Below are 13,389 nucleotides of genomic sequence, written 5' to 3'. Positions count from 1 at the left end.
GGAAACAATAGTCCCTGTGGAAAACGAACTGATGCAATAATTTGCTACTGGCAGTATGCGGTTTTTTTAACGTTTTTTTTTTTCAAATCCATGGAGCCTACGCAGTGTGTGCCAACTTCAATATGGCTTTGATGACATCAACTGCCATTTCAGTTCCATACACAGAGTGGTATAGCACCCTTGGGTTGAATATTTTGTATTAACGTCTCCCACAAATGGCAAAATATATATATGTGACTTGCAGTGTGCCTGGCTCAGTGATAATGTCATACTACCATGCAGTTTGTGCTTGTGCTTCTGAATGGACTCGCTAGAGTCATTTGTCATAATTACAGAGATGCTTTAGCTCGGAACTGTTTGCACGTACACACACACACACACACACACACACACACACACTTTGCTTTAATACTTGTGTATCTACTTATTCTGCTGTCCCATGAAATTGTATAGCCCAGAGTGTCTAATTATACTAAGCGAATGCATACCGCCTGACATTTATTCATACATTATTAATAGCAGAAACAATAGAATCTCTGATTGGATATACTGACTTCCTGACTTCTCATCTTCTCTCTCGCTCTTTGTTTCTCACTTATCTCTCTCCATCTCTCTCGCTCTCTCTCGCTACCCTCGACCTCCTTTCTTCTCTCTGTGACTCTTTCCCCTTCACCTCCTGTAATTTGGCTTGTGGGTGTTGGGTAATTAGCATGCCTCCCACTTTTATTGTAATGGCAAAGTAGGGGAATTTGAAAAATGCCCCATAAAGATTATGTGTCCTGATAAGGTTATGTCTGAGACTCCATTAAGTAGATGGGCTGCACAATGGCTGTTTGTATCTTTCAGAGGAGAGCGCGTATGTGCGAAGGAAAGAATGGCTGAAGAAAGGCTGCTGGTTCCAAATGTATATTATATATCGTCTCTTTCGTTCACTACATTTAATTAAATTTATTGACTTTAGAATTAATCTATTGTTTACTATTAACATTTTTACTTCATTAGCATATTTTGTTGAGCCTCTGTACAAATAGTTACGGCCTTTTTTGTCGAGAGACTGTCATGGTTTGAGTTCAGTCCCTTACTTCCAATTAAGGGAAGCGAACAAAGCAAGCACATTGTTCTTCTTACAGATAAAAAGTTCAATACATAGCATTAAAATACCCTCTTACTGAATTCAATGCACGCAGGAGTTTTTGTGAAATATGATGAGTAGTTAATGTTGAGTAATTTGAACAAACTTTACTTAACTCTCATTTACTGGTGCTGCTGTTACGGCCTATATATGTTTCAGTATTTGTAAAGAATACATTATGTATTAATTCCTTTGAATGTGGATGCAGATTGGCTACGGCACAAAGTTTTGGAGATGGTGGGTTTCTGTTGCAACATCGGAGACACCTTTGCCATTGTTGATGTTTTGCTTCAAGTCAGCGCTAGTGTTGCTGGGAAATCAGAAACGTAATGACGAGGCTCCATGGTGGCTCCAGCCTGCTGAAATGGAAAAAGGTTCTTAAAAAGGTTTGCAAGTTGAACCATGTCCGAACCAACCCTCGCACCCAGCACCAGCACCAGGATCCCCTTGGTTGAAAAGGGGTTCACAGTCGCTCACTCACTGCACAAAGTGAGGCCAATAAAAATAGTCTTTCCCAGTTTGGGTCGGCCTGAGCACGGGGCACGGACCTCAAACCCATCCAACACCTTCAGTATGAAGTGGAACATCCAACATTAACTCAGCTCTGCACTTGTGCCTGAGATGGAATAAATCCCTGCAGCCAAGTTCCAACATCTTGTGGGAACAGTAAAGAGTTTTCTAATGACGTATTGTCATTGTTTATTTGAGCTGCTCAAGATTGTAGTTTTATAGTAATGAATTAGGGTCGTATATGCAACAAAATATAATCTTTGCCAGTTCAGTTCTCAAGCACACATTGCAACAACTGACTTGAACTTAACTGAAGATGACATGTGAAAGTCTAAAGGCCATTTTATACTCGACCAAAATCCCACTAACACCCACTAACATCTGTTTTTTGTCTTCAGTGTAAAAGGATAGAATCAGTAGTAGTGGCTACAGCTGTGATTGCCAGATGTAAACATGACACCAACGTGGGCGCACTGCTCTCTACGGCACAATCAAACCAGAAGCACAGCGGCTACACCTTATTTATATACAGTCAATGGACTACACATGGCAAATATATGTTAATGTTGTAAGCCATGCCATGCTAACTAGTGGCCAGCCACCATGTAGCTTTGTTGTGAGTGTGCTAAAATAAGTTTTAAAAACACATTAACTGACCAAAGCATCTCACACAGAGGCTCCAATGAGTGGATAGGACACGACAGAGCCATTTTAACAGTCTGCACATCAGCTAACAGCTCACTTAGTTTACCCCGACATGTAGAAAACCTGCATATCTACACTTGTTTTGGTATTAAAGTGTGCAAGAGAGATGAAAACTGAGATAGATGCATCCTGGATACCGTACAGTCGGCAAGGTGCTTGTCTTTCCATTGTTTTCTGCATGGCACATGTGTGACCACAGTAAAATGCTATGCTCTTTTGCATAAAGAAATCCAACCTTGACTATTCAAATTTGAGATGTTGCAATTGCGCATGGGTGCGAGAGATGTTTTTGTTTGTGGGGACATGTCTGCTTGATATTCAATGCAAATTATTCAGCGTTGCTTTCAGCATTAACAAGAAGTTAAAGTGGAGTTGAGAGGTTTTATAAATCACAGTGTTTGTGAAATTTGTAAGAAAATCACAAGTCCTTGCCAAGCAGGCATGGAGAGGGAACAACTTAGAATATTATAGAAGAATAATATATTATATTGTATAGAATATACAAGATAATAACAACTTGAATAGAGGTCTCAGTTAGATGGACATTGGATGTGACCACACACAAACGCTACGGCAGTAAAATTGCAGAGAAATGCAGAGGTAGCAGCCTGCCCTTTATGCCTTCTAGGGTTTGTGGCAATCATGAAAGCTTTTCTCCGACAAGTCCTAAGTGCCGGAGTCATTTTCTAGATGGATCGTGTGAAGTAACTTAATTTGGGTATCATTTGTATTTCCACATGAATCACATTCGAGACCTGCATGTGCCTTTGTGCTACGTGATGATAAATACTGACCGTTTAGATCTGCCGTTAGAGAGGTGATATGCGTGGATGGCAAGCATTTAATCTAAGTAAACCACCACTACGCTTCCTCTGTCAGTCTCTTTCATATCCTGGATAATGCTTGATGTCTGGAGTTTTATTGAGCCTTTCACTCGCTCTCTGCCAAGACAGATTTTCTATTCATTTACAGGCTGTATCCTGGCCTCTGTCGTGCCAAGATGTCAACCCCCCGCTTGTGCTCCTATGTGTCTTTCTCATAGTTGTCATATGTGTCATAGGTGGTGTGATGTTTGATGTGGTGGGGCTGTATCACAGTGATCTGGCTGTATTCAGATCTGACCGGACACTTCCCACAATGAATGACTCAATCGCTCAGTCAGAGCAGCGTTTTATCGACCCTCTCATCAGGGAGACAAGATAGAGATGGTGTGGGTCTTTAAACTAAGAGCTTCAATTGAGAAAACAATCTAGCTAGTTAGTTAGGTAGTTCCATAGTTTGTTAATTGGTGATTAAGTAATCTGTGCCTCAATGCGTCCATCCTAGAGAATCAAGGGCAAAGACATCTCGGGTCAACCTATCCCAAGATTAATTGTACTTGACAAACCCTTTTCCAAGAGGTGATGGTGTCGGAGAGCTACGAGACGTCCGATGCTTAAGCATCTGGCTTCAACAAAATTGAACAGCTAACGCTACAAGTCAAAATGCCAACAGGCGTTAAAACGTTCTCGTTGTGCCCAACTGCAGCTCTGTTGCTAGGCGACAGCAGTAAGGGCGGGACATGCTGCCCATTCACGTAAATCCTCAGTTGACCAAACTGTCTCATATCAGTTCGGCCTTCACGGCCTACGCAGCTCCTGAAGACCGCCTCCTTTGTGGGCCACATAGACCAAGTCCTCCAAGAGAAGGTGGCCCCTGAATTGGGACACAGCTAATGTTCCACTGCCCATGTATATGTATATCTGTCTCACTCATCTGGCTTATTTAGCAACCACTTATGCTTTTTCTGTCTTTTTTATTTCCACAGACTCCAGTGCTGTTAATATGGCAACCATGGCCCCTCCCTCCTTCTTCCTGCTTTGTTGGCTCCTCCGAATGGCCAGCTCGGCGTTCCCAGAGGAACCGGGGCCCCTGAACTTCATCCCCACCGAAGGTATTGACCTCGCTGATTTTCTCGCCCTCTCACCACCTACTCCCCTGCGTGCCTCTCGCCCGGGTCGACATGTGTGAGGTGTCCCTAAACGTAGGGTGTTGAATTTGGGGGGGAGAGCATAGAGGAGGCTTGGGGTCATGGTGTGGGCTGTCGAGGTCAGACAGGCTCTCACACAAAGGGTGTTGACTGGTGTCCAGGTCAGGAGTTGTGGGGTCACACTCAGGAATGAGAGCGGAGAGCGTAGGAAGAAACTCGTAACTTTCCCACACACACAGAGAGAGACCCTCGGGAGACAGAGCTCCTCACACACTCAGACTTTGAGTCTCCATATCAGCTTGACAGTCTCCATTTTAGGCCAGACCCTTGATTGATTGCAGTTCAATAATATTGATTGATCGTTTCCCCAGCCGAGTCCAGATCCTTCTGCACGTATCAATACCACACGCAGCGGAGAGTAGAGGTTGTCAGTCTTCTGAGAGCTACACTGCATTCGACTCAGTAGCTGTGGTCTATTGCAGGTATAAGATATAATACAAAGCACATTCCCATCTGGATGGACAGATGAGACAAATGGAGGGATAGTGTGGAGGTGGACGGATAAGTAGAGGTGGAGGATGAGAAGAGAAAGAATGAATCATAGTGGATCCCAGGACACAGCGACGAAGGTTCTGTTGAAAGTAATTACATGACAGGAATAAAACAAGCTGACAAAACATGGAGGTGAATAAGAAGAGGAAACAGATGAATGGACTGTGTGTGGGATAAAAACAGGACAGAGAGAGGATGCGAGGATGTTAGATAAAATAATACTGTCTCATTCACCTCAGTCAAGGTCAAAGACGGGCATCCATACTGATTTTCCATCTGATTTATACGTAACTGTTATTTCGGCTTCTCTCGCCACTTATTTTACACTGTGTCACATCTGTGGGACGTGATAAAAAAAGACCACCAGCTGAACACAATCCACCGCTTTTATCTTCGATTTCTCTCCCTGAAGGTTTCCCTTCCTCCACGTACAGAAATCCTTGTCCTCTGAAAACAGTTTGAGTGTTTTGATGTACGTTTTTTGATGTTTTTAAAATGTCACACATCCTTGTGTGTTTCACTTTTTTGAATTATCTGATTCAGCTGGCAGAACACGTATTGCCCAACTTGTCAACATGAACAATTTATCAGAAGTGAGTCTCAATCACTCAGTAAAACTAGTGAATGTAACAGTGACACATGGAGCGCATTTCAGAAATCTTTCGTTCTCAGAGGATTATTTGTCTGTGTCGTTGTCTCTTTAATGTATCAGATGTGCTGCTGTTTTACAAGCCTCAAGCTTTGTCTCCACATCACCCTGCTACTGCTGCGGAGCTGTCAAAACAAACACAAAACCGCTTCTGTCTTGAGTACTTTTCTTCCTCAAAGATTTATGTCAGTTCAGGATCAGTCACTCTTCGTCTCTGTGTCTCGTTCCCTGACAGTGGCGAGAAGATACCCGGTGTTTCTGGGCCGACCCCACCGGACGTGGCTGAGACAAGAGCCGCTGCACATCCAGAGGATCCTGCAAGTCAATCGGACGCTCTACATCGGAGCCAGGTAGAACACAACACACACCGATTCACACAAGACATACTAGCAACATATTTCCAATTCGTCAATGTTCATGTTAACATGAGTTTTAAGAAATATGAGACCTGGGTGATGTGTTTTTTATTGGTCTCACCACATGCGTGCACACATACCCACCCACACACACACACACACACACACACACACACACACACACACACACACACACACACACACACACACACACACACACACACACACACACACACACACACAAATACTAAGCCTGTTTTCAGTTTTAAAATCTGTTTGTTTGTTATCGCTACATTCATTTTAATTAACTGATATTGTGAAACACTGGACCATTTACGTTGCTGTGTAAAGTGTTAACTGTGTTAATTGTGGAAGGAATTTAAATGGTTGGTTGGTTGGTCCAGCACGTTTCAACATGTTTAGCAGAATGAGGCAGAAAGTAATTGGAAAAAAAAGAAATCAGTTTATATCAATCAAGCAGGATATTTTCTTCTCTACATGGTCAAAATAACAGATTGGTCCTGTGAGGGTGTACCATGGGGCTTTTAAATGAAATATCCAAACCAAAAGATCCGTTCTGGTACTGTTTAAGACAGTGCTGTGAATATTTTAGTAGCTAGTCCCATGTTTCATAAACTGAGTGAAGTGATTTTTGCAAAGGCACGTACCAAATTGGAAACAGTGATATCTGCAGGGAGATCACTATAGAAACTTTGCCAGTTTTGCTGATACAGTAGCTGCATCTGAAGATAGTTGGCCTGACAAATTTGTTCTTGTGTGGTCTCCATATGAAGATGGTCCCCATATGTCTGTCAGTCTGCTGAATGCGCTGATCCTGGTGGAGACAGTAGCCCTGGTGGTCAGTAGAGCCAGACGAGGGCGTCGTGGACGGCAGCGCCAGGTTTAGGCTGCTGAGCTACATCTGCTGCTCCCCCGGAGCCATTCAGGAGCCGAGCGGAGGCAGACAGAGCTAACAGAAAACATGCACCTCCAGATTTACTGCCCCGTGTTGTCAAAAAATTAATTTAGCTTGAAACATGCTAAAAAAATGAGACGCAGTCGGTTTCCACATGTGGTGCTGGTTATTTGCTGTAGTGGCAGTCTGAAAGAAGATTGAAGTGGTTTCCAATAAGAGACGCCACTGTGGTCCAGGAAATGACCCAGTGCCTGGCCTCCAGCTGCTCTAACCTCGCTAGTGAGAGTCGGTAGTAAATATATCAAACTACGTTACTATGGTTCCAGCCATTCTGTCTGTGTAGAGAGGGTCTATAAGCACACACACGTGCACACAGCCAGATAATAAAACTGCCCTTAGACTACAGCTACTGTTGTCTGCCGGACAGCTTTGAAATATAACCAGTCTTAAAAAGGTTATTTCCAATTTACAGCTGCAGAAATTCTTACTGAATAACAGAGGTAAACTGGTATGAATGTCTCAGCCAAGCAGATGATACCTCTAATGCGAGACTTGCAGGTAGAAAGACGAAGGGTGTTGATGGCAGGAAATAGAGAAAGAGTTTCAAGAGTATACTGTATGTATTTTTATATATTCCTTGTAAGTGGCTAATACTGTTTTCGACTTCCTGACAGAAAATGATCAGTCTGTTGTGAAAACAGATCCATGTGCAAATGCATGTGTGAGCTGGAGACAGCCCGGCAGGAAGGCAGAGTTTTAAAATGTGTAATGTATAAATAAGTACCTGTGGTGGCAGGTGTGACTGCAAAAAGCTCCTACACCACGCATAGCCTGATAAGACGCCTCACTCATCCCCAAATCCTGTCACCATTAGCATAGTTGCTCCTCAGACTGCAAGCGCTGCTGAATCCCTGCCCAGGCACCTGCTGAGAGCAGCTACCTCGCCCCGTCCTCTCCCCAGCTGCGCTAAAGGAAAGTAAACTATGTATTTGGATGGTGTCAGGTGGAGTAAAGCACCTTGCTGTGTTAAGCCCCTGACAAGACGAGCAGCTGCAGACTCTGGTCCTCAGCGCTCAGTCTGATCCAAAGGCCTAATACACACAAATACTTTATAAACCAATGGCGAGTGTTTACCTATTGACGAGATGACCAGAGGAATGACGCCAAGTCTTGATTAAATGTTCCAGTTCTGAAAAATCTGAGGAGATTTCTGCAGTGTGTGTCATTACCCGTGTGTGTGTGTGTGTGTGTGTGTGTGTGTGTGTGTGTGTGTGTGTGTGTGTGTGTGTGTGTGTGTGTGTGTGTGTGTGTGTGTGTGTGTGTGTGTGTGTGTGTGTGTGTGTGTGTGTGTGTAGCTGTGGGGAAAGTGTGCAGACTTACTGCCAGGTTGGAGGTCTCTCAGTTTATTAGCTGGCAGACGCTGACCTCAGAGGTCAGTGGAGGTTAGGCAGCGGCCACAGACAGGCTGAATGACTCATGGCAGATGGACAGGGAGATGATCAATTGTGGCAAAGATCAGGAAGCTTTGGAGGCTGCTCAGCTGTAGTGAGCCCGGGAGAGAAAGTTAATGGACAATGAATTACTGTACTTGACGATACAAAATAGGCCCATACGATTAAACTGTAGTCTATCTACAGTATTTATCTCGTTACCTGTGTGCATATTGTCCGTCCATCCATATCTTTACAGCTTTTCCTTTGAAGGTCGCTGGAGCCAATCCCAGCTGACATTGGGAGAGAGGCAGGGAAACCTGAACAGGTTCCCAGTGTATCACAGGGCCAACATTCAGAGACAAACAACCCTTCACACTCACATTCACCCACCACATTCACACTGATGGGCAAATTTAGAGTCATCAATGAACCTACATGTCTCTGGAGTAGAAAACCCTCGCAGACATGGGGAGAACATGCTAACTATTATGTATATTATTGATTTGATGATTATGACTTCCACTAAGGAGATAATGTTTATATTTTGTTTGTTTGTCTGCCTGTTAGTTAGCAGGATTATGCTGTTAAGTGTTCTCGAAACTCTGACTAAACAACATTTAGGTTGACCCTTTACTGTCACACATCTTCAACATACTCTGGAAAACTGTAAAGAACACAATACAAAGTATTAATTATCTGTGTTCTTACCTAAACCTTACATTGTACCATCACCATAAACACAACTACACATTGCCAAATAAAAATGTTTTTAAATAACTTATCAAATATAATTTTCAATGAAATAATTTCCAATATATAATCTCTAACATGTCTAATTTAAAACAAATAAACGTATCACATTGCCTCTATGGTACGTCATAGCAGATTCACACCAATTGCTTTCGGAGCATGCTGTACATCTATGCCTTGCTTTTCTGACAAACCAGGAGCTAAACAGGAAGTAACTAAACAGGAAGTGACTAAACCAGAAATTATTTAACAGGAAGCAACCGGAACTCATTATTTTTCAACCAAAAACTAATACCAACAAATTAGTTCAATTATAAATAACATTATACGAATGTTTTTTAAGTACTATGAGTTTAATGCCTGAAGGTCTTTAACTCAAACATTCTTCTGTATAAACTTGGTGGTGGCAGTGTGCAGCAGTTTACTTTAACACTACTTCTTAGTTTTCACATCATTGCATAGTCGGTTGTCAGGAGTAAGTCTGTAAGTGGGTTGCAGGTACTTAGCCTGGCACATATTTACAGATATAAACGCTTGCATGCACAGACATGCCACAGAACACTCTCCCTCAGTCGGCAGATGTGTCGAGGTAACTAGGTGGTTTTACTTTCATCTAGCGGAGCGGCTTCTCCTGCCTTCTCCATTTGCAGGCTCAGAAAGGCTCAGTGCTGCTCACGATAAACCACAAGAAGAAGACCGCAAGAAGAAGAGCGAAGGGGAAAACTGAAATTTCTCTCAGGAGACATTGACGGCTTTAGAGGTCTCGACTTGACCTAGGTCTGCTTTTGTTTGGCCAAGAGGAGAAAGTTCATGAGGTGGTCAAGTAAGAAATTAAGGAAATGTTGACAGTTTCTCTCGAGCCTGTGTTGACATTGTATTAGGGCAGGTCAGAAAGGGTCGGCGGCGTTGCATGAAATAACAGCTCAGGCACGTGCGTGCACACACAAGCACACACACACACGCGCGCAAGCCTAGCCAAGAGGCGAGAGACAGGAGAGTTTTGATTTGTGGGTTTGAGGCTAGGGATTTGTAAGCTGAGGTGCCTTTGTGAGTTATGAGCCATTGAGATGAGGTGTTTCAAGGCTGCGTTCACATCCTGCGACATAAAAGAATAATGAAATCTTTGCTCAGTTCATACATGGTGTGTTAGTCCTTACCCTGAATCCCAACCTTAAATCACACGTTAAATCCACTTTATGAACAAACAAAAGCACACAGGCCACAGGCTTTGCATCATTCAAACAACCTGAAGCAAGCAAGAAAAGGGATGGCGAGAGAATGAGAAGCGGTAGCATGAATAATTCCCCCCTCTTCCGCCCTATCACAGGCAACAGTGCTGGTTGCCAACGAGGAGGCCTGTTGCTATACTCATTATGTTAAGCTGACACAACGCTGAAGCAGCCTGGATGAGATTACGCCTCACTCTCTGGCCCACTCCAGTGTTTGGAGAACTCTTAAACTCTGACCCATTAAAGCAAGGAGGCACCACGCAAGTGTTTGGTGATTTGGCACTTCTTCGCCCCTCAGCCGTTGTCGTGGTCTGCAAGGCTGATTAAGAGCGGGCGTCTTCAAACCACACCAACGGGAAGTGGGGATGAATTATTCAGGAGAGAAACCTGATGGCACTTGGCCTACCTGTGTTCATATCGAGCACACATTCTCACAGCTCTCTCTATAAAAAGACAAACTAAACAAACAAAATAAAAGAGGAGTTGTGCTTTTACTCAACCTGGGCCCGATTGTTTATAAAAGTGGGTGTGTAAATGAATAATACTAGAAAATATGACTGCAACAGTCAAAGAAAATGTTCTCTAAAAGTGCTTTTTTCAATGTTGCACATGGCTCGCTTGATGAGAAGTTGAGAAAAATATCAGAATCCCCCTTTAATAGACATTGATGAACACTCTCAGGTGGTAGGAATACTCACATGGATACTCACACATGATAAACCCGTCCTCTGTCAAGACATCGGAGGAACACGCAGCACAGATGGGAGGCAGAGCTGGATGGAGTCGATAAATTCAATAGCACAGCTAAAGCAGATTTCCAGATTAGCCCATTCAAAGCATTGAGCCTTGACTTAGATGAGGCCCAAGCTTCAGAATCCATCCGTACAAATATATCAAAGCCTTGATCAGTATGCAAACGTCAGCTTTTACCTGCTTAGCCCAACTCTCCTGTAGTGGGCATATCAGAGGAACGCCCAAGGTTACTGCAGAATTATGAGCAGAGCAGCAGTACACAAGTGCAGCAGTGTTTTTTGAACATCATGAATACATGCATGGTGTTAGGTTTTTGTGCCATGTGTAGGCAGCGTGCAGGGGGTGTAAACATCAGTACAACAACTTGATTAAATCGTCCATTAATTCAATTTCAGGGTTTTGAATAAGACTGATAAGCAGAATTCAGAGGCCTGACAGCAAATTCGATGCAGCAAGTCAAGTTTAATGAGCGGAGGCAATAGGCAGACGGGAAATATGAGACATCATTATGCAGTCGGATTCCATTTCTCATATATATCGGGAGGAATGGAAGACATTGTAAAGCTGCTCTCTAATCTCTGCAGGTCTGATCAACTTTAAAGGAATGAATGTCTCTAATATGCCGGCATTATGGATTATACAGAAGGTGGAGGGTTATTTGTAAAACCCTGGTGGAACTACCTCTATTCAGAGTTTGTATTAAGTGTGTGCCTGGATTTCATCCAAAAGAAAATCTGCAGTGACTTGCCCTGCCCAGGGCTGGCAACAATATTCAAGCTGTACTACAGGCGCTTGTGCGGTGTCTGGCCTTCCCTCACTGGCTGCCACTTTCTCTATCTCTCTCTTTTCAGGGATGACCTTTTCCGTGTGGAGTTGGACATTGTCGCAGGAGATGAGATGTTCTACAATAAGGTAAGCACCTCCTGGACGAGACACACACTGCGTTTACCTCTTCCAGGTAACTGCATCTCTGATCATTAGGCCACGAAATGTCATTTTTCGGCTGCAGAGAAATGCAAATGTAGCTGATCAGCGGTGTGTGTCTGTGTGCTTTTTTTAAATGTGCAGAAAAGAACATGGGAGTCCAACAAGAATGACATCAGGATCTGCAGGATGAAGGGCAAACATGAGGTGAGACGGTGTTTAGCATCTGTTCCTCCATCTTCGCTTGTCAAACAGATGTAATCTCTATCCTTCTCTATGTTTCAATCAAGTAAATATAGCGTACAAAAATAGAACAGCACAATAATGGAATGAAAACAACATACCATCACGATCCTTTGTTATAGTACATGTGTTAATTATAACAACTTTAAATAGCCTCATCACATATGATGAAAAAAAAATGTTCACTATAGTGACAGAACAGTAGTTTTACAGTTCATATACTGATTTGTTGTTGTAGCAGAAAATTGTTATTTCTCGGCTCATTGTGTCATTTACTGCAATGAAATCCGTTTTCAAACTGAGCAGCTTTTATATTTTTTAGTAAAATCTGCCAAAGTTCCAAAAGAAGAGAAATCACAGAATATGCAGAAATTATATAATGTACAATAACGCAATAACGTTATAAACACACACGCACGCACGCACACACACACAGACATGACTTAACCTGAATCTGAACTAAACATTATAACATGTCTTAAGGAAGACAAGTCCCCATAATGTGACTGTGGAAACAGATTTGGGTCCCCACAACATGAGTAATACCTTCACCACACACACGCACACAAAGGCACAACGTGATCATCTAAATGATGCCACTTGTTTTACTTTTCTGGCTCCGAGCTTTGGTTTCACCGTGCCAGTTATCTAACAGTCCTGCCTGCTGGCACAGCTTCAGCAAGAGGGGTGCAATGACTGTGAATAATATCATTGTCCCAGCTCATGTAACCCATCTCACACACACACACTCATACAAATTGAGTGGAAGCACAGAACCAATCCTACCTGCACACCACTTGTTCCACCGTCGTGAATCAGGAATTCGGTTTGTGCCTTCAGAAAATGCAGGTGGGCGTTGAGGAAACTGAGGCAGTGAGGAAGAGATGGGGTGAAACGTCCCAGCAGCCACCAGCAGCCCACGGCTGAATACTCACATATCTCTAACACACACACACTAGGGATGTGTGTGTGTGTGTGTGTGTGTGTGTGTGTGTAGTGGTGATGGTTGTGGTTGACCGGGGAAACACAGGCTCTGTCCCCTGAAGGCAGAGAAAAAAATGACTTATTTAACACACTGAGAGAACACCCGACATTAAATCTGTGTGAGACAGTGCCAGACAGAAACACAATGGAGAAAAGAGGCGCAGAGAAAAAAAGGGTGGGTGAAAGGAGGACGAGGAGAGGAGAGGAGAGGAGAGGAAAAGGAGGATAAGGAGGAAGAGGAGGAAAAGGAGGAAGAGGAGTGTTGTTGGTCCCTGTTGACCAGC

General features: G+C 43.3%; 1 protein-coding gene across 1 annotated transcript in view; it reads left to right on the top strand.

The window, feature by feature from the left end:
* The window catches only part of sema6bb (sema domain, transmembrane domain (TM), and cytoplasmic domain, (semaphorin) 6Bb), a 135,873-nt gene that overhangs the window by 59,348 nt on the left and 63,136 nt on the right, over positions 1-13,389 (top strand). The window contains exons 2-5 of the mRNA XM_047343081.1: positions 4,155-4,280; positions 5,753-5,867; positions 11,806-11,866; positions 12,023-12,085. Coding sequence (XP_047199037.1) covers positions 4,172-4,280; positions 5,753-5,867; positions 11,806-11,866; positions 12,023-12,085 — 348 coding nt within the window. The 5' untranslated portion in view covers positions 4,155-4,171. The remainder of the gene's footprint in view (positions 1-4,154; positions 4,281-5,752; positions 5,868-11,805; positions 11,867-12,022; positions 12,086-13,389) is intronic.

The sequence above is a fragment of the Hippoglossus stenolepis genome, chromosome 14, assembly GCF_022539355.2.
Source record: "Hippoglossus stenolepis isolate QCI-W04-F060 chromosome 14, HSTE1.2, whole genome shotgun sequence".
NCBI classification, from domain to species: domain Eukaryota; kingdom Metazoa; phylum Chordata; class Actinopteri; order Pleuronectiformes; family Pleuronectidae; genus Hippoglossus; species Hippoglossus stenolepis.
This window is presented reverse-complemented; position numbering and strand designations above follow the sequence as displayed.